Source organism: Pempheris klunzingeri, chromosome 13 (genome assembly GCF_042242105.1).
Source record: "Pempheris klunzingeri isolate RE-2024b chromosome 13, fPemKlu1.hap1, whole genome shotgun sequence".
In the NCBI taxonomy this organism is placed as follows: Eukaryota; Metazoa; Chordata; class Actinopteri; order Acropomatiformes; family Pempheridae; genus Pempheris; species Pempheris klunzingeri.
The window spans coordinates 19,272,701-19,296,970 of record NC_092024.1 but is presented as its reverse complement, the minus strand read 5'-3'; the positions used below and the strand labels follow the sequence as shown (position 1 = coordinate 19,296,970).

The window sequence follows — 24,270 nt, the reverse complement described above, 5'->3', positions numbered from 1 at the left end:
TTGTTTTTAATTTTAAGTTTTTAGTAGTTTACACAGAATACTTTTGCAATACCTCAAATTTCTTAAGTTCTTCCTTGGCTACAGTGTAAAGTACACCAGAGGAGTTGGGCAGAGCAGCAGTCTTTTCTGAAGTGGCCAGCCACTCCTCAAATCGTGAAAAGTCATCTAGGAATTTCTGCCATAAACGCCACGTCTCCTCAATCCTAGCAGAGGAAAAAAATTGTGAAAATGTAGACATTTACATAAAATAATATCAACGAAAGACTTGTTTTCCATCTATACTATGTGCTCTTTTCGTCTTTAACGTCTTACCTGAGTCTCCTCTCCATAGACAAGGCACAGATGCTCCTCCAGCGGCGATCAAGGCTACGAGTTGCCTGCTGGATAGAGTCACACTCTGTATCTGTGGCACAGGCGTCACAGTCGTGCAGGAGCACCTCACACAGATTGAGAACAGAAGCCACTCCAGTGCTGTGCTTCTCTATGTCACGCTGAAGCTCCTGAGTGGTGCCAAAACAGAAACAGAGACTGAGTATATGTGAGTGTGTGTAATCATCAGAGTGATGCACAGGGAGGGAGAGAGAGAAAGAGATCTGTAATACAGTATTGTACAGATTTTATTGATAGAACTGTATATTATGTTACCTGCTGCAGATCAAGCTTTCTCTGAATCTCCTGGAAGTCACAGTTGTCGTAGGCGATGGGTTTAGATAGCTCAGCCTCGATGTGGGCCAGCCAGGAGCGAAGGCTGCTCATATTCTTATCCAGCTGCTGCACTGCCACCAGAGTTTCTCTCAACTTCTTCACTCTATTAACATGATTCATTCAACTCTGTCAGTACCATGTAATGCAAGATACTCTGGTTGAAAACAGTAAAGCAAATTTATTTTGTGTCCTATTCTGCATGTGCTGGAACAATTTCCAGCACTTTTTAAGTTACTCAAGAGTCAGTGTCCATTTTTTCACCTGGCTCCGATGAGATCCAGGAGGTGCTGCCAGCGGTCGCTGACTTTGTTGAGTTTCTGTTCAATTTCAGCTGCTTTGCTCTTGTGACTGGCTCTGGCCAAACGCTCTCCCAGCTGGTGCAGCTGTAGCTTATTCTCCTCAGCCACAGTAAGCTCCTCCTGGTAGTCCTGAGACCCAATGCAAAGGCAAAAGTTTGAATGCTGTACTTAAAAGCAACAGCGTTAGACTGAAGGTAATACGATTTTACTATAAACACAAAACGGAAATAAAACAAAGGAGCCATGAATGTGTCTGGCTGAGGCAACGGCTGCAACAAGGATGAATGAAAGGTGCATCCCTGGGTGTGATACACCCAAATATTTAAACAGAACATAAAGGAAATAATCAGAAATAGCAGATAGACATGGTGATAAGTAGCGAGGCACTAGCAGCCTTTTTAAAAGCAACTAAATGTTAATGTTATGTTAAAGATGTCCTTCAGGCATGTTTCTGTTTACCTTGCGGAGCTTCTCGATCATCTCCTCAATGCTGATGTCTCCATTTTGGGAGACCTTACTCTCCATGTTGGTGAGCCACTCGCAGAGCTCCTTGTGCTTGTCTTTGAATACAGCCCACTCATTCAGCTTCTCACTCACTTGCTGCCTGCGCAGTGACAGCTGCAGAGGCACAGCAATATATATTCAGTTAAGTGCATCACTGTGCAAAGTGTATAAAACAGTTAAGTGATGCATGCTATAGTTTAACAAAGGTGCATCCATATCAAAATGTCTGACTGACTGACTGATTGATTTGCATCGAGCAGCAGGTGTCTGTCTCTTTGTGTTTCCTGTGTGCACATTTTATCTACCCTATACAGGATGCAACTGAAAAAAAACACGATCTTGAGGTTTCACTTTGCACGCCAAAGCACGCAGCTTGTTCCCTCTTAGAACTTGTATTAAAATGCCATTTAAGTTACATTTAAGTAATCTGAGAACAGGGCATATTGTATTCATGAGTTACAGCTTTGTTAAGAACTTTGCAAGTAAAAATAAAACAAAGAGGAGATGCTTTGGTTCTTGTTATACATTATTAGATCCAAAGTCTTAGAATTTTGTTTGACACCAGCACCACCATTTGGTATATCAAAGAACAGCAGAGACATGACCAGGACGCCTAATTGTCCATACTTTAACTTGAATATGCCCTGGTAGCTGATCAGATACCCAGTATACAGTATATTCAGAAAATCAGCTATGCTCAGGTACTGTGTAGTGCACTGTACCTGGTGGCAGATTTCGTCCCATTGTCGATGCAGCAGCTCAATTCGTTCCTGCAGGACAGACAGGTCCTCAGCACTGATGTAGCAAGACAGGGACTCTCGCAGCACAGTCAGATGAGCCAGATCCCCAGTCCAGCCATCAAATGTATTCTCCAGGTCCTATTATTGAAACAAAAGCAATTATCAAAGCATTCATTTCTAAATGATGCAGACAGCACTTTTACACCTCACCTGAACAAAATTGACAGCTTAACAGATGAGGGAACTTATTTATGAATTCATTTTTTATTCTTTATTTAAGAACTCTATGTACCTTGCAGCGCATCTGCTCAGCTTGCAGATCCTCTTGGTGATCAGGAAGAGGTTGAGAGAGCTGGCGTTTGAAGGCTCGAAGTTTTTCCAGTGATCCACCAATACCTCTCTCACACCTCTCCCAGTCCTGTACATGACACAAACAATGTTTGCAACTGCATCAGTATAACTTAACTTAATAAGCAAACAGCAAAATAAATCCACAGTCATTCCATTACATTCATAACATACATTCTGTTAATTTCTCTATCATGACTTGAATGGCATTCCTCATTTTAATCATTGATAAAAGCTGGTTGTTCCTATTTTGTGCAAATTGTTAAAAAACAAAACAAAAAAAACATTAAAACTTGCATTAAAACGTTCCCTGTACTCCACACACTGAGGACAATTTGTCTGGTTTACCTTTAACAAGATGGCAAGCTCTTTCTTCTGCTCGTCAAGGCAGATGTTGGCATGTTTCCATCGCTCCTGGATTTCAGTAAGCTCTGCCTGCAGGCCCACCTCTGCCCGGCTATCAGCCGACAGGAGCAGTTGTCTGCCAGCCTCCACTGTCAGGATGTAGCTGCCCTGCTGACGCTGCAGCACCTTTTCCTTCAGCTGAAACAGTAACCACAATCACTCAGATAAAATAATTCTTAATCATTAAGCTACACATCTGTTATTCTCCTGCCCATCCATACCTAATTCAGTATCAGGTACGTGGGATACCAAGAATGAGTCATTTTTTTAAATCCCCCTTTGCATCCAATACTTCAATGTTTTCCAAGTAGGTTTATTCTCATCATCACTGATCATGATTTTAACCTTGTTGCCAGGATCGACTGCATAATACTTCTTGGTCAATCTGACAAAGATTGACTGGGACAAAAACGTTACTCTATTTGGTGAATAAATGCCTCTACTGGAAATATTAGTGGGTAGACTAAAATGTATGTTTCTGTCCAGCACCATCTGGACAAATCTGAGATGTGTACTTTATACGCTTTTACATTATGTACCTGGACAGCATCCAGCATGGAGCGGGCTTGCTGCAGAGGTACTGTGGTCCCTGCCTGAAGGGCTTCTGCAGGGTGGGAGACCTCCACCAGCCATCTGCGTAGCTTCTCCACCATTTCTCTGTAGCGCTGCCACTGGCGGATAAGACCATCGATGATTCCCCGCCTCTGTTGAGCACGCCGCACTACGCCCTGCCACTGGTTACTCAGGAGAGCCAACTTCAGGTTGAACTCGTCTCTGCAGGAGGGGGAAGCCATATAATGGATTTTTTGTGGGAAAGAGAAACGAATTTACTAGGTCAAGCAATATTTTACTCATAGCAATACTATATAACAGGGGTGTCAAACATACGGCCTGCGGGCCAAAACCGGCCCACCAGAGGGTCCAAGCTGGCCTGCGGGATGACTTTGCAAAGTGTAAAAATTACAGAGAAGACAAATTTCAGATCGTTCACCATGTTTTGTAAAAAGATAGTTCATTAAATGTGAACATTTTCAGAATGGGAAACATTTGGAGTTGTCGATATTTATAGGTTAGTATGCTATGATTTTACTGGTCTGGCCCACTTGAGATCAAATTGGGCTGTATGTGGACCCTGAACTAAAATAAGTTGACACACCTGCTGTATAAGATATTAATAATGACTAACAGATTAGAAACTCTGTCATTTGGAGTTCTTTACCTGTCATCTACCTGACCCTGCTCTAACATCCTCTGTCCGTCACTGATGATGGAGTGCAGGATCTGCTGCCGACTGAACATCTCGGCTTGGAATAACTGTAAGACAACATATTGATGATTAGTGATTGATGCATTTTTTATTTTTTTTTAAAACAGCTGTTTCTGGGACTTACTACAAAGGGACTCTAACCTCATGAGCTTTTTGCTGCTCCATCAAACTCTGGTAGTTCCCAGAAATTTCCACAGCAAGATTCTCTTCTGTTTGCACCAAGAACTCCATCCATGTTTCACACTTCTCCAGGAAGGTCTGCTGCTGTAGCAGGAAGGACTGGAGTTTGCTGCAGGAAATCAAACAGCATCAGCAACAGCAACAGCAGAAACTGATATACAGTTATACATTTCAGGGCATTTCTTTTGTGTGTCATACCTGAATCTCTCTGTGGTCTGTGCTGAGGCGGTTGACCAACTCCTGTTGAGGTTCTGCATGCGCTTGATCTCCGAATCGTTGAGAGGGAGCCGATAACCAAGTTCATTAAGACGTTCCAGTTCAGGAGCCATACTGCTGAATTTCAGCATGAGTCGCTGCGAGAGACAAACGTTACATTTCTCAAGTTAAGGACAATCAATTCTTTCAAATTTCTTTCAAAAAAAACAAAAATAACAAAATAAACCTTGAGCTCCTCCATGCGGTCTTGGATGGCTGTCAGATCAGTGGAGCCGTTGGGATCTTGCACCTTCAGAGCCTCCTCAGCTTCAACTATCCAGCACCCCAGTGAATTCAGCTGATCATTAAAGATTTCATAGTCTTGAACTCCAGTCTGGTGTGGAAGAAAAATATGAGCAAGCCATAAGTGTAAAACTCATGATTCTGATTGTCTGACTGATCATTTAAACTGAAGTTAAAACTATCTGTCATAAATCCTTTTCTTTACCTGCAGTGTGGTGAGCTGTCTGGTAAGGGCCTGTTCCACAGCAGCCAGCCGCTGGGTGAGTGAGAGGCGATCTGACTGGATGGCTGATGCTGCTGATGTGTCGACCTGCTGTTTCAGCTGATTTCCCAATTCTTGGAGAACCTGCAGGGAGGCCTGCACTGGAGCTTGGGAACGGAGCATCTCCTGAGACAAAGAATCCATAACATTTAGAGTAAAGTATCTTTTTCATTCAAAACTAAAAAACAAAATAGAATACATAGAAAAAAATATATCAACTGGTAGGCACACAGATGGGGCATTTTTCAACATCATCAAACTTTCACTAGATGAAAACAAACAAAAATTGTCTAAACTCTAAAGAAGAAGTATCATTTCTTGTTGTCATTGTTGTTAAGACAGCTGTGGCTTCACTCACACTGCATTCTTGGATCCAGTCAGACACTTCCTCGTCAGCGATGTCCTTGCTGCAGGCGAGCTTAAGGAGTTGGTCTGCCTTTTCCTCCTGCAGCTGGATGCTGCTGCAGCTCTGTTCATAAAGCTCCTTGTAGCGCTGCCATAGCTGAAGGAGGGCTTTGCTGCTTCTCAGGCGCTCCGCAATCTCCTCCAGTAAGCCAGTCCATCTAGGAGCAAATATAACATGGACCAATGTAAACGATGATGAAAAGAATTTTTTTTTAAATGGCTGCACCTCAGCAGGTGTCTTGCCTTGTCATGCCATAGCTAAAATGTGTTTACTCAATCAATATTCTATATCCCTAGAAAAAGAAAAAAAAATCAAAGACATTAGAGTTAATCACCTTGCATTGACGTCCTTAAGGGCATTGTTGAGAGAATCTGACACTGACGGGTGACACTCCTTCAGCAGTTGGTGGGTCACAGCACCAAACCTCCTCAGACTGCTCTCCTGTTTCTCCAGTTCCTCTTGCAAATCCTTCACATGTGACAGACAGATACAGAGCTTAATTCACCACAAACCTGATCTTCTTTGCTCCAAGATTTAAGAAAGACATACTAATGTAATCAAAGTAAAAATATTTGTCTGTGTGGCTCTAGGCCAGGTGGTATAATAAATCAAACACCTCTTCATCCTAACATACCTGCAGACTATGCACTTGCAGCTGAACAGCCTCCAGGGAGCCTGTGAGGAGGCGGAAACGAGATACAGAGTACCTTCCCTCCATCAGGTGCCCATTGATCTCTTCTGAAGCCCGCTTGTACAGACTCCACTGATCCAGCACTGATTTCAGGCTGATTTTTAGTTGCCCTATCTGTTGAAGTACACAGTTAAAACACACAGTGAATGGTAACGATCAGGCAAGAACAAGGAGGAGCAGAACAGTGAAGAGTAGAGTGGAGCAGAATAGATGGGTGTAATCTAAGAAACACATAAAAAGCATAGAGCATAGCGTAGAAAAGGGAAAGAGAAAAGCTTACCAAATGGTCCAGGTTAGCCCAGGTGTGATTGACACCCTGAAGCGTCTCCATGACAATAGCACATGCCTCATCGGTCTTGTTCTGGACAAGCGCACAGCCCTGCTCCTCCACCCTCTCTAACTCCTTCTCTTTTTCCTTCACCAACTCCTCCATTTCCTAAAAGTTAATAGTTTTCACATGATAAAAAAAACACATGGACTCAAAAGGTGGTATAATAACAGCATTTAGTGGTACAGCATGTTTTGTTAAGTGTTGGTACAGAAAGAGAAGCCTACCTGGCAGTCTTTGAGAGCATTCTGCACCGATGTTAAATCCTCTATCCGGTGTTTCCTCTTTAATCTTTCTTCTTGAGTTGTCATCCAGGACTTCAAGGCCTGCACGCTGCTCTCATACTCCAACCACATCTCCAAAAGGCTCTCCAGGAACTGGATCTGAAAGTATTTTACACAAATTAAAATTGCAACATCCTGATTTTGCACTAATGAAGACAAAGACTGTTCTTCTTTCATGCTGTTAACAGGATGGATGTCTGTGGGCTCACCCTCTCATTGATGCGGCCTTGTAGGATCTGCCAGCGACGGTTCATGGCTCCCAGTCGCTCAGCAAAGTCTGTCTTATCACTGCGCTTGCTCTCCACATCCTGACCACTGATCTGCAACACTGACTGGTTGACAAAGTCCACAGTCAGCTGCTTACAGCTTAAATCTACTCTGAAGCCCTGAATTGGAGGAAACAACAGTAGATTAATAATTAAATTGGCAGTCACAGATTCAAAATTAGAATGATAGATTACATTAATATAATGATTAGGTTAGAAAGAGTACACACAAACATATAATCACTGACGTGTTAATACCTACATTTTGGACTTAAACATATGCTTTTAAATAGTTTGAGTTGTAGCTTGAATAAACATATTTACACATTTGCAAACCCTAAACAATAAAAACAGAACTTTCACAATCTTGAAATGTATAAAATGCTAAAAATGTATGTAGCTGCAGCTGTAGGCGTCCTATCAGAATTTTACATCATGCACTTAATAAACAAAGTCAAATGTGGCATAACTCTGCGTGTTACGTCCACTACCTTGTATTTTTGCAAGTAATCCTGAATGACATTTGACCCCACTGCACTCTTGAGGTTTTCTTCATCCTCCTCAGTGACATTCTCCATCAGTGAGATCCAGTTAAACAGCTCAGAAATGGCATGACGGGAGGCCAACTTCTCCATTTGGATCTGGGGAAAAATGAAACCGATTGGGCCAGCATTATACCCAGTGCAAAACCGCACAAGCTGCCAGTTTGAGGTCAATCATGTGTGAAAACTTCTGTACACAAGTGAAGCAGCAGAGAGTAATCCTATTTGCCCTGCAGCAAATAAGCCTGCTCAGCCTGGCTGCATGTGACGATACCTGATGCAGCTTCTCCTGGACAACTGGGATGCGTGTGAGCAGCTCAGTCCACTGAGAGTCAATGCGTGCTAGGTCAGACCGCAGCACCACTGTGTCCACTTTCTTCAGACGCAGCAGCTGGTTGCCTTCGGTTACCACTGAGCTCTTTAGGCTGGACTTGCCTTCAACTTCCTTTGAAAACTCCTGAGACAGACATTGACAGGAATCATCAGCTGGTATGCAATCAGAGGTATTATTATATCATGTAGGTATTATATGATGATACTAAATATGGAGCTTTTTGCTTATGACACAGCAAGATTATTACTACGACTACATCCATAACAATTACTACTACAGACTCTTAATATTATAAAGAAATACAGTTTGCACTAATAATTACACACCTTTCTTTACATACCTTGACTGAGGCACTGGCTCAGAGTTTGTTAATTAATTAATTAATTTATTTTTTTAATTTAACAGGGACCATACACATGTTATGCAACAGATTGGATAGTAATTTCATAGAAGTTTCTCCACAAATATGCAACTAATATGTTTCCATCAGGGGAACTTGTTTTAGTTGTGGACAGCAACAGATCAAAATGTGTCTACATATGTAAGTTGTAGCAATGATGCTTGCAATGAGCCTGAATCTCTGGATCAATACAGGTGAAACAAACAAAAATCTGTGGCCTCACAAGGAAGGCAGAGAGATGGTCTCTGACAGTTTCCAGCTCCTGTGGGACTAACACCGCCTGTGTATTCCAAAACTCCAGACGCTCCAGAGCAGACTGCAGCCACTGGCTAAGCTCTGCACACTCCCTCTGATACCTAGAGGAAAAAAACACAATCCAATCATAGAACAATGTCAAACAATGACACTTCAGATCTGCTTCAGGCTAAAATGTTGATTTTGTAAAAATGAAACTTGCATTTAGATGTGTGCAATTACTAATTATTGCTAAACCCATCTTATCCCTTCTTAGAGATAACGTTTTTCAATGTCTCTATGGGATATGTGTTTCTGACCTGGTCCAGTGTTTTAGAATGGCCTCCAGGCGTTGTAGTTCCTTGTTGACCTTACTGGTGTTGTTGAGCCAGTGCTCCCCCAGCAGCGTGAGTTGACTCTCCAGTGCAGGACAGCACACTGACAACAAGAGATGTTTGCCCTCATCCAGTACCTGGTATAGCTTGTGCTGGTGCTCTGTCAGTCTCCCCTTCAGACCCTTTACAGAAAATGGAAGAGGAGCAGATAGACAACTTATAAAAATGACATTCCACATAGAGTAATACTATCTGAGAAGGTTTTTGGTGAAGAAAATGAGAGAGTGACCCTTTCCCCTTCTACAATTAGAGTCATGTAGTCATTGAGGAAGACCCCTAAATCACAACTGACTGAACATAAAGTTTCTCAGAATCTAGCCGAAGCAGGTGGTACTGTGCAGATACCAGACATTAAAGGAAGAATGAGTATGATTTTCCTAAAAAAAACATATCTATACTCATACTTAAATGTATTTTCTCATTTTGCTGTGTTCGGGATGTTTTTAGAACACCAGCCTTTGGACTCCCACAGCCAGTAACAGTGAACAAGGTATGAGGGTGGTACTCTATAAAAATTGTCGTAAGTAGGCATCCAAGAGGAAGCTACTGGGAGACACAACAACTTTTCCCAGAGTGAAATAAAACTACACCTAAAAGCTAAGAGAGGAGAAAGATGCATTTCATGTGTGCTGGCCTGTTAAATTTCCCTTGGTCCTTTATCAACAGTATCATATCAAAACAAGGGAGCTTACAGAGGCTATTAAGGATTATGCCATATCTTAAAATCTGTATTGAAGTCACTTTGTACCTGATACAATGAGATTCGGTCCATGAGCCTTTCTTCAGTCTCCTCCACCAGGCCAACGGCAGGGATACTTCCTTCAACTGCCTCCAATTGGCGGTTCAGGCTCTGGTAATCCTGCACCAAGCGACACCAAGTCTGAAAGAAAGAAGGATACATAAAACATTTGAAACTGAAACAGCCGACAAATGATTGCTGACAATTTTCCATAGCTATGCCACGAAGAACATAGATATTATTTCCTCTCTCACCTCCAGGATACACTCCAGCTCAACTCCTTTACTGTGTGCTTCTTTGAGGACACTCTGAGCCTCAGCCAAAGTCTCCTCCAGAGCCTGACTCTCTTTCGGCAGCATCAAGCCAGTGATTTTTCTGAAGTACGTTTCTGTTAGAATCATATGTGACTCCAGACCCTGGAAGAACTCCTAGAAAAGACAATCAGACACACAAACACACCATTCAGCAGTTATTTTTCTCTCTGTAGTCTGTCTGCAGCAGAGCTTTGTGTTTAATGTTTTCACACACTGTTGATTAGAAGCATTCCTCAAGTTGACCAAACCTTATGTTTGTCCAAGTGATTCTGGACGTCCTCCACAGAGCTGGCAATGATCCTCTGATCGGCAGCCATCTTGTCTTCAGCCGTGTCCACCAGGTCAGTCAGGTCCTGCAGAGCACGCTCGTACTGATCCTTCAGAGCCATGTTCTGGTTCAGCCCACTGCGCCGGGAACCCACCGTCATTACCAGCTCCTCATAGGAATCCTGGAAACACACAAAGAATTTTGTCTGCTCAAGTCTACTCAAACAAAACAAAACATTTGTATAATATAAGTATCATAAATAGAAGTTTTGTACTTTTATTTACTTGTACTATTACTAATGATATTCATTATTTCAGGAAACTATTTAAGTTAAGTAAAACCCATACTGAGTAGATTTTATCACAAGGCTTTCAGGCTGATCAGCCTTTAGTGAGAGCTATCATTGATGTACCTTACCTGGAGTTTTAGTAGTTTGTTTGTTGATATCTGGTCCGCCTGTAGCGCTGCCCCCCTGGTTTTGAGCTCTGTAATCCTCTGTTCAAAGTCTTTCAGGCTTTCCTCTGCACTGGCAATAACCTATGAGAAATGACATTCACTTTTTGTTCTCTGTTCTCAGTAGGAGACGATGCATGTCTATACCAAAGCTTGCATTACCTCCAATTGTTTTGAGGCTGGTCTATCCATGGCTCCAGCTAAGGCCTGTAGGATCTGGCACTTGGTCTCAATTAAAGCAGTTTGGAGAAGTTGCAACTCAGTCTGTATTAGAGATAAGATAATTCATGGAACATTTACGTATATTAAGGTGTAAGAGTTTATGATAAATATAATACTGTGTGTATAAATACAATATTGTGTGCAACTATGATCAAAGTCAATGAAAACAAAGAGGATTTAACATAAAAAAACAACAAAATAACATAATACAGAAAAAATCCTTCGTAGCCATTAACAATATAAATTTGACTATATTAGTGAAAGTTTTGGTTTGTAGTGGAGATGATAAAATATAAAAGGCTGACAAGCAACAAATGCAAAATAACAAGCAAACCTGGTAAGCTGTAAGCTCATGTGTTCTGGTCCTCATGTGGTCACAGCGTTGCCCCAGAGCACAACCCAGAGCTCCTAATCTCTCTTTAAGGCAGTCAAGGTTGTCCTCGAGCAGGGCTCGGTCCTCATGTTTCAATCCTGACGATCCAGCTAGCAGAGCCTGGCTGAGCTTTACATCCTCTGTGACATGCCTCACATCGTTTTCTAAGGTCTAGATGAAAGAAGAGAGAAAGAAGAAGACAGTTCAGAAAAAGTTGCAAAAAGATTACATCAATAGATACACTGCAACTTTGGTTGTCAGTTTTGAATCATGTTTGCATATTTACTGTTATTATCCATCAAAAATCTTAATTTTTAATCTTTAGCCACATACTGTGTCAGCAATCAACCTCTTATGGAGATCTAGTATTTTCAACTTAACTTTAGGATGAAAATGCAACAGTTCCAGAAATTAGCATGACATAATGCTATTGCTATTTCAAACCTTCTAAAATAATAAAATATAGTAAAACTGAAGAAGCAGCAGATATAACCCTAAGCATACCTCCTGCTTTTGTAGTTGGGTCTCTGCATTTTCAGCCAGCAGCACTGAGCCAGAGAAGACGTTGTTCTCCACACCATCCAGCCAGGAGGAGGTGGATGACACAGCTGCGTAGAGCTGCTGTTCCATCTGCGGCACCTGTGCCTCACCACCACCGGGCTACACACACAAGAGTGTCAAACATTTCCTTTGACCTACATAATTTAATAATGCATTGTAATGGATTAAAAAGTATAATAATCTTTTTATAATAGTCAGACCTGAGATGTCATTTCTTCAATTGTTTGTCTGAAGTTATCATACAGAGTCTTCAGGGAGGATTTGTCAGCCTGTGTTTCTCCTTTGAACATTGATCCAGCTGTGGCCACACGAGACGCTCTGGAATATACCTGCAAAACAGTCAACAACAAAAATGTATACAACAATACACTTTACAACACACTTAACTGCTGCTACAACTTCATGCTAACAATAAGATCAGATAAGATAACCTTTATTGTCTGTCACAGTAACAATACAACAGGGTTTCTACCGGCTGTTTGTGGTCCTGCTCCAGGGTTTTCTGCAGGAGCTGCAGTTTGGTTTTGAGCTCTAATCTTAGGCTTTCCCATCTTTGCCTCATCTGCTCTCGAGCAGCCAGAGATTCCCTCTCAACCAAAGCTGCTGGCGAAAATGGCTCTGTTGTGCTGCACAGTGAGAAAATCATCAAAAAATTAAAAAGGTTCCAATTGTAATCTGCCATTGAAAATGAATTCATTAATTACATTAATTTGATTTGAGTTCTAAGTGTGTATCTGTTTGGTTTAATAGTGTGTAAAATACCTGGCACTGCTGGGTGACGCCTGCTGAATGAGAATCTCCTCTCCTCTGCTAGCAACTGACTGGAGCAACTTTTTCTGTTCTGCAAGCTGCTCCTCCAGTTCCTAAAGCAGAAATATGAAGAATATGACGCACAGTTAGATTGGACTTTGTGTGATATAGTTAATTGAATTCAGAATAGTTTTAACGTAACAATATGTAACAATATCATTTTCCAGTGCAAGTGTGCTTCACTGTTTGATAGTGGTCAACAGCAAAAACAAACACACAAAAAAACCCCAAATCATTAAAGAAAGAGGATTTCAGTCTTAGTATCAGTGGCCTGGTGCAGTCCAGTGCATTGCAATGAATACTGGGTCCTAAATAAGGAAACAAAAATGTATGTGACATTGTACCCTTTGTCTCTGCAGACTGTCCTGGTGTTGTTGTGAGCGTGTGGTCCGGGCCTGGGCCAGCCAGTCCTGTACACTGGGACTGTGAGAGAGGCTCGAGTCTGATTCACTGTCCTCCTGCTCCTGCAGAGAGCCCTGTGGGACCAGACAATGTATTTCAAAACATTTAAGAAAAACAGCGAGGCAGCATCAAATGCAGTAATTACATTTTGTTTCAGAGGTTCTGCACATTTATCACTGGGTGTTGAGAGATTCTCAACAAATATTCAATATTCTCTTTGCTGACCTCCCATCTTTTGTTATGCTTGGCCTCTAGACAGATAACAAATAGGCCGAACACTTAGGTCAGCCTAATGTATTATCATGCTCTGATGAATAGGGTGGTGTAGTAGTATGAGTATAAAAATGATCTTTATGGTTCATTTAGAAGGAAAACATTACATGTGATGTTGAAAAAATTATTCTATCTACATTGTGAGCAAGGTAACACCATGTAGACTGAACCCGATGGTATTGTGAAAAGGTTGGCATTGCATGCAAATGCATTTAAAGCTTGGGGTCACCTCACCTGAAAGTTAGTCTGCTTATCTTGTAGCATCCTCTGCAGCTCCAACAGGCCACCCTTCAACATGTGTAACTTTCTGGCCAGCTGTTCAGCCTCCTCCCTGGTCTCTGTCCGACCCTCCAGCAGCAGGTTCTCACTGTGCATGAACAGCTCTGACAGGGCCAGTACCTTCTCTTCAATCTCCAGCAGCATGTTCTGCAGTAGCAGGAGGAGAGACGCCAGCTCAAACATGGTGTCCACCACTGACAGCAACAGATTCTCCAGACAAACAGGGGGCCAGGGTCCAGCTGAACCCCCTACACCAGCAGCTTTCCCCAGCCACAGGACAGGGAGAGCTCGCCCTCTGTTTTCATCCTTGGCCCACCTCTCCCGCCTCGCCTCCTGTGCAACATATTACCACTAATCCCTCATGCTCCATGCTCTGCAACATACATGCTCACACGGCAAAAGCAATTCTACGGTGCAGAACACCATTCTAAGTCCAGAGCAGTTCACAACGCCCATGAGTGAACGCTGTTCCAATGTTTTAAGAAACATTTGTTTTAGAAAACCTTTGCCACTACTGCTTTGCAATCGGTAGCTCCAGCAGGTATAATGAGGCAGAGAGTAACTGTCCATGCGCCCTGCCTTACCCTCGCCTTCTCTAGGATTCCCCTACTTGGATATTCTAGCAGCTTTGTCACCAACACCAATCCCAGCAGCTGTAGCTATTAATCGTCTAAAAGCCACAACCCCTGAGTACTCCATTCAGTGTGGCTAACAGGCCCCTGTCAGACAGACATTTGCATAATCTGCTTAAGACTAGTGCTAGAGTTGCTTAGGAGCCCAGCCATCTGAATGCCCCTCTAACTCTGCTAATGCGCTTGTTTACCTACTGAAACGTTCTTGGCCCCCGGGATGATCCACATGTGTTAAAGGAAACAAAATATTGAAGTATAAGATGGATGTAAATAATCCACAGGCTAATTTACATTAGTGTAGTGACCAGAGACAATGGCTGGACAATTATAAAACAATATTCCAGTAGACATTGCTGCTATTACTGACAATTTACAGAGACATAAACATTTTTAAGTAACCTCATATTCATATATTAATTCTTAAGATTCTTAATTCCAATTAAAAGGTTTGCAGCCATAGGTCTGAATGAACAGCAGAGGGAGCTCTTACCTGAGATTCAGCAAGCTGATCCTCCATATCTGTCTCCTCTAGAGGTTGAGGTTCAAGGATGAAGGTTACAGCACTGCGCATTCTGGTCAACCACTGGTCCAGTTCATCTACCTGCGAATGATAGAGCTGTATGGCCTCTTCCTGACGCTGACCCTCCAGACGGTCACTGACACGGTCCTGGGGCAGGGCACATCACATTTTACTTCAAATTAATCCATTTTTTTATTTAGTGATAGATGAATAAAACTGTATCTAATGTACTTTTATGTAGTTTCAAAATTTCCACAAAAATCACCTCTAATAGCTGCTGTTTCCCTGAGGCCTTCATGTGGATGGTGGCCATCCTCTCAGCCAACACAGCCAGGGAGGACTGCATGGCCAGCTGCTCAGCCATGTCTGAATCTACAGCATAGGAGGCCAGATCCTCTGTGAAGCTCGTCTGCAGCCTGTTAATTTCCTCCTGCACACTCTGAATCTCTTCTATCAGACCCTAGAGGAGACAATATTCTTACAGGGGTTGTATAGTGCATATTGCCTGACTTTAATTTCCATGTTGGTTGAAAGGAAGTAATATCAATTTTTATATTATTTATATATGTTGACATACAATAAATATAGAATTACATCTAAACTATAGATGGAGCAGTTATTCTATATTCAATCCAAACTAAATTGGTAGTTGAAGCTGATGGAACAGTGATGTAATATTTAAACACACATTTTACAGTAAAACAAATTATTTACTGCAAAGTGTGATATTATAAATGCAAAATACACTTTTAACAGACCTGCATCGTATATATGTATATATGTATATATGACATAGTTTGACAAGTATACTTTACATTAAAATGAGTTAGTATAGTATGAGGTATGAGGTAGTATCCTACCCTGTCAATGTGAAAAGCTCTCTCTCCATCAAACTATTCAAAACCTTCATTATACTGCAACGACTCACCTCATGTGCCTTAATGTGGCTATCTGGGCTTTTATCTGCCTCCAGAGGCTCATTCAGTTTGGCCTCCAGAGCCTCCATCTTAGAAGAGATTGACTGGAGTGAGCCCTGGTAATGCTGTTGCTTTTCCAGAGCTTCATACAGAGACCTTTGCTTCTCACTGATCTGTTGGAGGACCAATTGAAAAATGTAAAAGTGCTGAGCCTGAAAACATGATAACACTCACTGAGAATCAATGAAACACCAAGCTGACATCTTGTATTATTCACATACCACATTCTTTAACGTCTCCCATGAGCGCTGCAAGTCATCCAAGTTGGCCACAGACTCAAAAGTCGGGTCGTATAATTCTTGGATCGGAGCTCTTGTGAGTGTTCCTCTTCCAATCTAAAAAAAATTCAAACAGCGCCATCAACAGTTGAGACAAATTAGCTATGAAACAGATGGCAAAACAGATTCAGATCTATAAAGCTCTTAAATTCTATAAAGCTCCCGAATCATTGTTAGTCATGATGAATTTGCGGGTGCAGGCGCAGAATAGATATGGATTATTACACTTGGTTTGTTTCAGCCCTCTTCATTATTAATTGGATTAGCTAATCAACAGTGTTTTGTCTGACTACACAGTTAACAGTAAAAAAAAAAAGAAAAGTGAATATTCCAGAAAAAATAGAGAATGGTTATTGAAAAAGAAAGACCAGATGGAAACCACACATTTTACAAGTATGTATAATTTTGCTTAAAGGCCATTATGACTGGGGAAAAAAACTATCAAGAGAAAGAAAGAAGGTAGATACCTTGCTTATAGTGGCTTCAGTGTGAGTGATGGGAGAAGGAGAGCGACAGACAGGAGGAGAAGAGACCTCACTGTTAGTGCCCTCCTCCCCAGACTCCTCAGTTACAGGAGACAGGAGGGTGTGACAGCGGCCAGCCGTCATCTGGCTCGCCATGAAAGAAACATTAACAAAAGAGCAGACATGCAAGGTGGATTGGATAGTAAAAGCAGGCAAAAAGGATTAATTAGTAAAGTTAAAGGAATAAAACTCTGATGGAACTCTTTACGTGAAAGCCAGAAATAGCAGAATGAGTTAAGAGGTTTATTAATTAGGCGATGCCATCGTCTGAATGCAAGCACTATGTTTTTTGGTATATTGTGTTCTCTCACCATGACAGCTTGTGCTGAAGATTTCTTGGATTTCTCCTCTTCGATCTCCTGCAGCCCCTCAGGCAGTCCCTCCACATCACTCACTGTCAGCAACATGGTGGCATGCTTTGCCTTCACTGCCAGCATCTTGCATTTTGAGTTCAGAGAGGCGATTTGCTCTTGGTAACCTTTAATCTTCTGGGCCAGTTCCTATTCAAAAATACAAGATTTGAAACTTACTATGCAGTTATGAGGGAATTTCACCAATAATAATGGATCTGCATTTAATACTGCTACCACTTTACAAGAATTACATTCCCTCCCTGTACAGGAAAGGTGGCTTAAGTGAGTGAATTCATGTGTTGTACTTCATGGTGATGGATCTGGGCTTGCAGCTCCTGGATGTTGTTTGTGGGGATTGGTCGGTCCTGAATGACACGGTGTGCCTCCTCTATCAGCCCTTGTAGGTCTTTTACTTCCTGTTCATATTGTTCATACTGCACCACTGCCTCCTGGATAAAAAAAAAAAGTTACTGTTAACACAGACCTTGAAAATATCATTTTTACTGCATTTAAAAACAGTGCACTTCTAAAAACATGAAGAGGAGTAAAAGTAAAACAAAGCTCTGTCACAAGATTTTGTGCATTGATTTTATTTGCTTGAGGCTTCAAAATACATCTCGTTCTCTACAGCATTGTGACTCAAGCTGCTCGACGTGCCTTTCTATGGACATTCTGCATTGCATGTTGTGTCAAGATGCAAGTTGACAACACTTTGACGTTATTTTGCTGACACAATAGCACCCCCTAATGTACCTGTAGGATGTTGCATTGCTGAATGGCCACGTGCTGCAACTGGCTGGCTTCTTGCTGCAGACGCAGCGCTGTACGACAGATGGCGAGGTTCGGCATCACCTCCTCTGGGACCTGCAGAGCACTCTGACACAGCTGCACTGCCTGCACCTGCTGCTTGAAGCTCTCCATATCTGCCAACAGACGCTGCAAAAAGAGTTTACATTGTGTGGAACTGTTAACAAGCCATAATGTGCAAAGTAAGCATCCAAGGCACCTTGTTACAAAATACCGGCCATATCATGGATCGTTGTAATGTGGTGTGATTACCTGTCTCTGAGCCAGCTGTTCTTTGAGGCTCTGGCGTGCCAACTCTGGTGAGGTCAGTGTGGCTTGGACCTGCTCCAGAGCAACATGTAGGGCCTTAACTTCATACTCCAGGGCTTCCATGCTCTGGGGACATATCATAGACCAGTCAGTTACAGGGTGTATTTATCACAAGGCGTGAGCTAAAAGTACTAACACTCCTTCAGGGAATTTCTACTTGTCTCAATAGAAACAGGAAAAGTAAGCAATTCATAAAAGTAACAAACAATTTAATTTTTTAGTCACTGTACCTTATTTGCATCCTCCAAGCTCTGCAGCCGTGTCTTGATGCTTTGTTGAAGCTCCTCAGTGTGTCGACTGAGTTCACAAACCTGCTGGCTCATAGACTCGACCTGCAGCACCTCAGACAGAAGCTCCACTTTCTCTGCCATGGATTCCAGGTCTCCATGGAGCTCCCGAGACTCACGAAGGACAGCCTAAGCAAAGGGCAATGAGGCAGTGAATAAAAGGCATGTGTGTATGGTCCCCTGGTGGAAAGAGACTGTTCATTCACTGCAACATGTGCACTTCATGAAATGTGCGCCTGAGTAAAAAGACAGATGTGTCCATTAACTGCGCGTGGATAAGCATGAATCCTGCTCTAATCGTGTCCATACATTTACATATTTCCTTCTACAAATAATATGGAGGAGAGTAAAGAGCCCAAAATACTTCTTAAAAGACCAAAATGTCTGTAGTTGAATATGACAATAGAACCCATGTCTATCTGGGCGCTCCACTCACCTGGTACATTCGAATCTGCTCCTGCAGATGAACAGAGGAGTTCCAGATGATGTTTGCTCTCACCAAGCTTTTTGCTTTCTCCGACCACCTCACAATGAAGTCCAGCATCTCATTATACTCATCTAAATAGCAGACAGCCTAAGGAGCCAAGATAAGAGAAGCCAGGTGGTTAACGCACAGCATAGATGAATAAAGTAGCTGTGTACCTGTGTAATCATTCTACAATTTCTGAATATTGTCGCATAACATAATATGTCTGTGAGCGCAACAGTGCTATGTGTAAGAGACCATAAAAAGCACACCTTTTTGAGCCAGTTGTTCCTACAGTCTGCCAGCCGTGTTGTGTGGTGATGCATCTCTGATAGTTTGCTGATGGCATCACCAAGCTGTTTGGCCAGTAGGGGGTTCCTGCGGCCAAACTCTTGTACAGCAGCATCCAGTTCTGAAAGGGTGCGACCACAACAATCCAAGTCCTCTGCCAGGCTCTGAGAAAAGACATGAATCATGTACAATGTTGTATCATGACAATATCTAATTGTCTTGAATGATAGTGAAAGTAAAGTATTTCTGAGCCAACTGTATCAACTACACATTCACAATAATACCAAGCAAAAATAAGTTGGCCCACCTTGACCTCTTCTTTGGCATGATCAACATCAGGAGATTTTTCCTTGAATTTAGCAGAAATTGCTTTGAGTTTCTCAGAGATGCCGTGGATTCTAGAGCTGAAGTCCTCTTTTATTTCTCTGGTTTTCTGAATTTCTCTCTCTTTCGATAGAACCTAGAACATTTTCAGAAATGTCAAGAAATGCCACATGATGAAATTCCTAACATACTGTTGGTGTGTCTTTGCGGAATTGAGATTTGGTAGCAATTCAGGTCAATATAAAATTTAAAGAGGTCCATTAAGGTCTTATTTGCATTGAAAGCTTTCTAAATGATACAGTACCTGATCCTCAATGGCACCCAATGCAAGTGAGACCTCTGCCAGCTGCATGGAGATTTCAGAGGGCAGTATAGTGTAGAGGTCCAGGTACTTGCTTTGCTGCTGCTCTGCTAATTTATCCACATTCTGCCGATACGTGATCACATCTCCATGTACAACCTATATGCAAAAAATTGAAGACCCATGTAACCTTCCTCAGAAATAATAACATTTAAATAGCAATGTTCTGGGGATGACTGGAGGATATTTCTGTTTTTAGATGTGGGATATACCTCAAGCTCCTGCAGCAGAGAATCAATGTCTGGTGTGGGATTGAGAAGAAGCTCCCTGGTCTCCTGAATCCAGGCTTTTACAACACTAAGTTCCTTCTCCACTTCCTCTCTGTCCCTCAGTTCCTGAGCTGCTTGAGCCCGCTTGGTCCTTGATTGTGTCAGAAGGCTGGAAGCAAAGAGAAAAATGACTACTGAAATTCTGAAAGGCTGAAAATGGCTTAATTTATAAAAAGTAGAGAATGTCTGTAATATAAATAATACAACAATTTAATTTTACTTTGAGTCATTCTGTGTATGTGTGTGAAACATCTACATTAAAATAACAGCACTGTTTAGACTTTATCTTGCTCCTGTTAAAAGCATCGGCCCCTGCATGTTTATCTAAACACTACCTTTCCATTTGGTCTTGCACAGCTCTGATCTCCTTCAGACTGGGCAGCTCATCCTGGTCATTTGTTGGTGAAGGCACTTCCACATCGTGCAGCAGGCTGAGAGCATACTGGCGCAGCAATGTGAGGGCGGAGAGCTCTCTCTCCAAGTCTTGGCTCAGCAAGTCATGCTGGTCCAACAGAGACTGTAATGTGGCTTTGGAAGCTTTCTCCACAGCACTGTCAGGGAAACGGCTTTGGAGCTCATCAGAAACTGCTCTCACCTTCAACATCTGTAAACAATGGATATGGAAGTTAGGCTGCTAGAAATATAGAAACCATATTTAAATTTAATTATGACATACATATCTTCCCCACTGTCTGTTTGTGTACCTTCTCTCTAAAAGTCCTCCAGTCCTGTGCTGTGTCCTCGAGTACTCTCTCACGTCCCCGTGCCACACTTCGCAGGCGTGTCCAGCGTTGCCACACAGTGGTCATGGAGCGACTGATGGTGGCCTTGCTAGCGTCACTCCCCACCAGCTCCAGCTGAGCAGCTTGCTCCTCTAAACCACTCAGCTTCTCTTGGAAGCCATTCACCAGTGATACAAGGGACTGAAAAATTAAGAAAGAATTAATAACCTCAGGGAACAGCATTCACAGAAGCACTGCCCTTTTTTTGTATGGAAACTGACTTGCTTTGGCCTCTCTTACCCGATGACTGCATAGCTTATCTTCAGCCTCTTGGCTTGTGGCTGCCTTTGCAGTGGAAAATTCAGTCAGCTTCTTTTCAGCCTCATTCATGAGCTCAATGACAGTCTGCCTTGCCTCCTGGTATGACTTCCACTGAGCTACACAACTAAAAAAACAAAATATATTAGAGGATTAAATGCTGTTATTGACAGAATTTCTGTATTGTCCCTGTACTGTATGTTACACTATCTGTCTTTGTTTTCATTACCTGTGAAGGACATCCTGGTGACACTGGAGCTGATCTCTGACCTCCACGCCTCTCTGCTTTGCTGACTCCACACTCACACGGAGCTGCTCTTTAGCTGTGGGGTTGACCAGGTTCTCGAGCTGAGGCAGCAGGCCCTGCAGCTCCTCCAAGTGGATGAGGAATTCCTGCTCTGTGGCCAAGATGTCCCCCTGCTGCCGGAGACACTCCTCATAGTTCTCCACGTCAACACCCAGGCTGGCTTGCTGCAGGAAGGACACTGCATCCTCCAGCCATTCACAGGCTGACTGCATCCTGAAGTGGTACCTCTGGCACAACACCAGTGCTTCCTCCAGTGTAATCTTTACACAAAAGTAATGAAGAAAAAATCATCTTTGATGTATTTGATATATATTGTATAAAAATACAGATGCTGCCGTGACTGCCAAGAATGCAGTTGGTCTGATGCTTCATACCAAATGGATTGAATTACTGTATTTAGGCATTAAGGTAACTTCAACAAATAACATTACAGATAAAGCAGTTCACTAAAATTAGCTCATGATTACCATGTTTAATAGAGTATTGAATGTAATATTGTCCCACCTGTTTGGAGCTCAGTGCTTTCTGAACGTCTGCCTGCAGCTTTGCCATTTCTTCAAGGCTTGTATCTACGTGGGCTGGGACAAGCTCATTCGCGCTGATATACTCCTGTTTCTCCCTGGTGCTAAGAGCAGCCACTATTCTCAGTCTGGACTGCACTTCCTCCTGCATGATTTGCTGCTTTCTGATCTCCTCCTGCACCTTCTCCACCCTCACATCAACAATCACAGCATAGCCCAGGTCATCTCTGACCTGCTGCAGCCAGTCCAGGGTCCTTTTCATCTCTGTCTCAAAGTCTTTACTTTGAACAAACCTGTTCTCACAATCTTCAATCAGGTCCCCTACTGCAGCCTGCAAAGATCTCAGTTCGTCTTGCCACAGAAGCACCTGCTCCTTGGAGGCATCATGGGCTGCCTGGTCCACGCGGGGTGCAAGAGTGTCCATCTGCTCCATGAGCCTTGACAAGTGAGAGTTGGCACTCTGGAGACTCCCTGCCAGAGCATGATAGTTCTTGAGCCTCTCCTCAGCTGACTGCGTCTCCGCATTAACTTTTACCAGCTGCTCTTTTGTGGCCTTTAATTCAGAATCAACCTGCATAGCCATTGCTTTGTGGTCTTCAAATGACTCCAAGGTCTCATCCAGATGCTCTACTTTCTGTTCAACCAACCTCCTCAGGCCGTTGTACAGACTCACAAGCTGGGTCATTTCCTCTGGGCGCCATGGTTGACCAGTGCTACGAAATCCCTCTTTCTTCTGGTTCAGTTCACTCACAGCTAGACCCAGGTTGCTCAGGTCTGCCTGGATCCTTTTGTAATCACTCTGCAAACTGACAACCTCTTCTGTTTGCAGCCCTACCGGCTGTGTGCCCAGGTTATTGAACTGTTCCTCAAGCTCTTTCAGTGCTTTATGAGTGACATCTATGAATGAGGTGTACTCATTCCTCGTGAGAATGGCCTGCTGGATTTTCTCCTGTTTTTCTTTGGCTAGTGCTAATATGCTGTTATATTGCTGAGGGAGGACGTTGAGTTTTTCATCCAAATAGCAGTGGTCTACTTCATTCAGACTGGGCAATATTTCCTGGCCAGCTCTTTGTACAATTAGGAGAAGATTCTCATATTCAATTGCCTGCTCAACTATGTGTTGATACTTTAGTAGCTGCACTTCCAATTCAGCATCTCCAACCATCAGATTGATTTCAGGGAAGGTAACTATATCAGCTTGTTTTATCCACAGGCATATCTTCTCTAAATCAGTCTTGAAATACTTTCTGGAAACAAGCACCTTTTCAAGCTCCTGAAGTTTCTGGCCACATCTATGCAACGTTTTATCAAAGATGTTTTGTAACTCCTGCAACTTTGTGAGAATCTCATTCCTTTCTTCCTCACTGGCATCCCTCATCAGGTCCCTCCCCTGAGACCACAAGGAGGTCAGCTCACTCTGATAAGCTTTCAGGCTGCTTTGGATGTTCCTACATGTTCTGACCTGCTTGGCCAGGTCATCAGGCAATAAAGCAATGTACTCCTCTGCCTGAGCCTTCTTCTCATTCTGCTGAACCCAGGAAATGGACTGGTTCACAGCCATCAGGAACTGTGTTCTCTCTGTAAAAGCCTTACTGAGGTGTTTTCTACGCTGCACAACCTTCACACTCAGAGATTCCACCTCCTGTTGAGTGTCTGCAATAAGCTGTTGCAGACGTTGACGTTCGCTAAGGCCCAGGCGGGCCAGCACCCTATCAGCGTCAGTCATTGCCTGTGCCAACAGGAGCTGCTTGGCTTCCAACTCACTGCAGATGCTCAGGTGATCAAACAGGAAACTCTGAGCCAGCTCTGGAGGAGGACTCATTTTCATGGCCTCAGACAGGGCCGGCTGCTGCTCCTCTGCCCAGTCCCGAGCCTCTCTGAGACGGGCCTCCACTTGGCCCATATCATCCAGGGTCACCACTGAGTCCTGGATTTTCCTCTCAATTAGGTTTTGCATCTGAGACCATCGTTGCTCAAAGTGGCTGATCTGTTCTTTCACCAGCTCCTTGTCATCCAAGTTTAAATGTTGAATGACTTTTTGTTTCTGTTCCTTAAGTTCCTCGAGAGTGCCTTTCTGTTCCTCCAGAGTGACTGCAAGCTTCCGTAATGCCTCCAAATGCTGAGATGAGCTTTCAGCATCAGTTCTGTAGCACAGAAAATTTAAAAAGGAATTACACAAGTGATGTGTAGAAGACATATATGTTTTGATGCTGATAAGTGAA

At 42.8% G+C, this 24,270-nt stretch overlaps 2 protein-coding genes across 2 annotated transcripts in view; one reads left to right on the top strand and one right to left on the bottom strand.

Moving 5' to 3' along the window:
* Nucleotides 1-24,270, bottom strand: part of syne1b (spectrin repeat containing, nuclear envelope 1b) — a 78,047-nt gene that overhangs the window by 10,134 nt on the left and 43,643 nt on the right. The window contains exons 78-133 of the mRNA XM_070842275.1: nucleotides 22,032-24,192; nucleotides 21,450-21,787; nucleotides 21,203-21,347; nucleotides 20,885-21,103; nucleotides 20,516-20,784; nucleotides 20,124-20,289; nucleotides 19,855-20,010; nucleotides 19,534-19,686; nucleotides 19,208-19,390; nucleotides 18,906-19,043; nucleotides 18,413-18,598; nucleotides 18,126-18,248; nucleotides 17,820-18,002; nucleotides 17,372-17,515; nucleotides 17,025-17,213; nucleotides 16,672-16,797; nucleotides 16,133-16,246; nucleotides 15,863-16,024; nucleotides 15,200-15,394; nucleotides 14,905-15,081; nucleotides 13,738-13,929; nucleotides 13,173-13,304; nucleotides 12,781-12,881; nucleotides 12,491-12,644; nucleotides 12,219-12,347; nucleotides 11,962-12,117; nucleotides 11,419-11,628; nucleotides 11,025-11,126; nucleotides 10,827-10,946; nucleotides 10,390-10,590; nucleotides 10,082-10,255; nucleotides 9,837-9,968; nucleotides 9,014-9,210; nucleotides 8,683-8,815; nucleotides 8,000-8,182; nucleotides 7,675-7,824; nucleotides 7,127-7,303; nucleotides 6,861-7,016; nucleotides 6,586-6,741; nucleotides 6,249-6,419; nucleotides 5,949-6,082; nucleotides 5,567-5,771; nucleotides 5,152-5,334; nucleotides 4,891-5,037; nucleotides 4,647-4,801; nucleotides 4,410-4,557; nucleotides 4,221-4,315; nucleotides 3,541-3,775; nucleotides 2,945-3,139; nucleotides 2,541-2,666; nucleotides 2,231-2,386; nucleotides 1,464-1,622; nucleotides 967-1,133; nucleotides 646-808; nucleotides 313-500; nucleotides 53-203 (exon numbers count right to left, since the gene is read on the bottom strand). Coding sequence (XP_070698376.1) covers nucleotides 53-203; nucleotides 313-500; nucleotides 646-808; nucleotides 967-1,133; nucleotides 1,464-1,622; nucleotides 2,231-2,386; nucleotides 2,541-2,666; nucleotides 2,945-3,139; nucleotides 3,541-3,775; nucleotides 4,221-4,315; nucleotides 4,410-4,557; nucleotides 4,647-4,801; nucleotides 4,891-5,037; nucleotides 5,152-5,334; nucleotides 5,567-5,771; nucleotides 5,949-6,082; nucleotides 6,249-6,419; nucleotides 6,586-6,741; nucleotides 6,861-7,016; nucleotides 7,127-7,303; nucleotides 7,675-7,824; nucleotides 8,000-8,182; nucleotides 8,683-8,815; nucleotides 9,014-9,210; nucleotides 9,837-9,968; nucleotides 10,082-10,255; nucleotides 10,390-10,590; nucleotides 10,827-10,946; nucleotides 11,025-11,126; nucleotides 11,419-11,628; nucleotides 11,962-12,117; nucleotides 12,219-12,347; nucleotides 12,491-12,644; nucleotides 12,781-12,881; nucleotides 13,173-13,304; nucleotides 13,738-13,929; nucleotides 14,905-15,081; nucleotides 15,200-15,394; nucleotides 15,863-16,024; nucleotides 16,133-16,246; nucleotides 16,672-16,797; nucleotides 17,025-17,213; nucleotides 17,372-17,515; nucleotides 17,820-18,002; nucleotides 18,126-18,248; nucleotides 18,413-18,598; nucleotides 18,906-19,043; nucleotides 19,208-19,390; nucleotides 19,534-19,686; nucleotides 19,855-20,010; nucleotides 20,124-20,289; nucleotides 20,516-20,784; nucleotides 20,885-21,103; nucleotides 21,203-21,347; nucleotides 21,450-21,787; nucleotides 22,032-24,192 — 11,260 coding nt within the window. The remainder of the gene's footprint in view (nucleotides 1-52; nucleotides 204-312; nucleotides 501-645; nucleotides 809-966; nucleotides 1,134-1,463; nucleotides 1,623-2,230; nucleotides 2,387-2,540; nucleotides 2,667-2,944; nucleotides 3,140-3,540; nucleotides 3,776-4,220; nucleotides 4,316-4,409; nucleotides 4,558-4,646; nucleotides 4,802-4,890; nucleotides 5,038-5,151; nucleotides 5,335-5,566; nucleotides 5,772-5,948; nucleotides 6,083-6,248; nucleotides 6,420-6,585; nucleotides 6,742-6,860; nucleotides 7,017-7,126; nucleotides 7,304-7,674; nucleotides 7,825-7,999; nucleotides 8,183-8,682; nucleotides 8,816-9,013; nucleotides 9,211-9,836; nucleotides 9,969-10,081; nucleotides 10,256-10,389; nucleotides 10,591-10,826; nucleotides 10,947-11,024; nucleotides 11,127-11,418; nucleotides 11,629-11,961; nucleotides 12,118-12,218; nucleotides 12,348-12,490; nucleotides 12,645-12,780; nucleotides 12,882-13,172; nucleotides 13,305-13,737; nucleotides 13,930-14,904; nucleotides 15,082-15,199; nucleotides 15,395-15,862; nucleotides 16,025-16,132; nucleotides 16,247-16,671; nucleotides 16,798-17,024; nucleotides 17,214-17,371; nucleotides 17,516-17,819; nucleotides 18,003-18,125; nucleotides 18,249-18,412; nucleotides 18,599-18,905; nucleotides 19,044-19,207; nucleotides 19,391-19,533; nucleotides 19,687-19,854; nucleotides 20,011-20,123; nucleotides 20,290-20,515; nucleotides 20,785-20,884; nucleotides 21,104-21,202; nucleotides 21,348-21,449; nucleotides 21,788-22,031; nucleotides 24,193-24,270) is intronic.
* The window catches only part of fbxo30a (F-box protein 30a), an 89,917-nt gene that overhangs the window by 48,187 nt on the left and 17,460 nt on the right, over nucleotides 1-24,270 (top strand). The window lies entirely within an intron of this gene.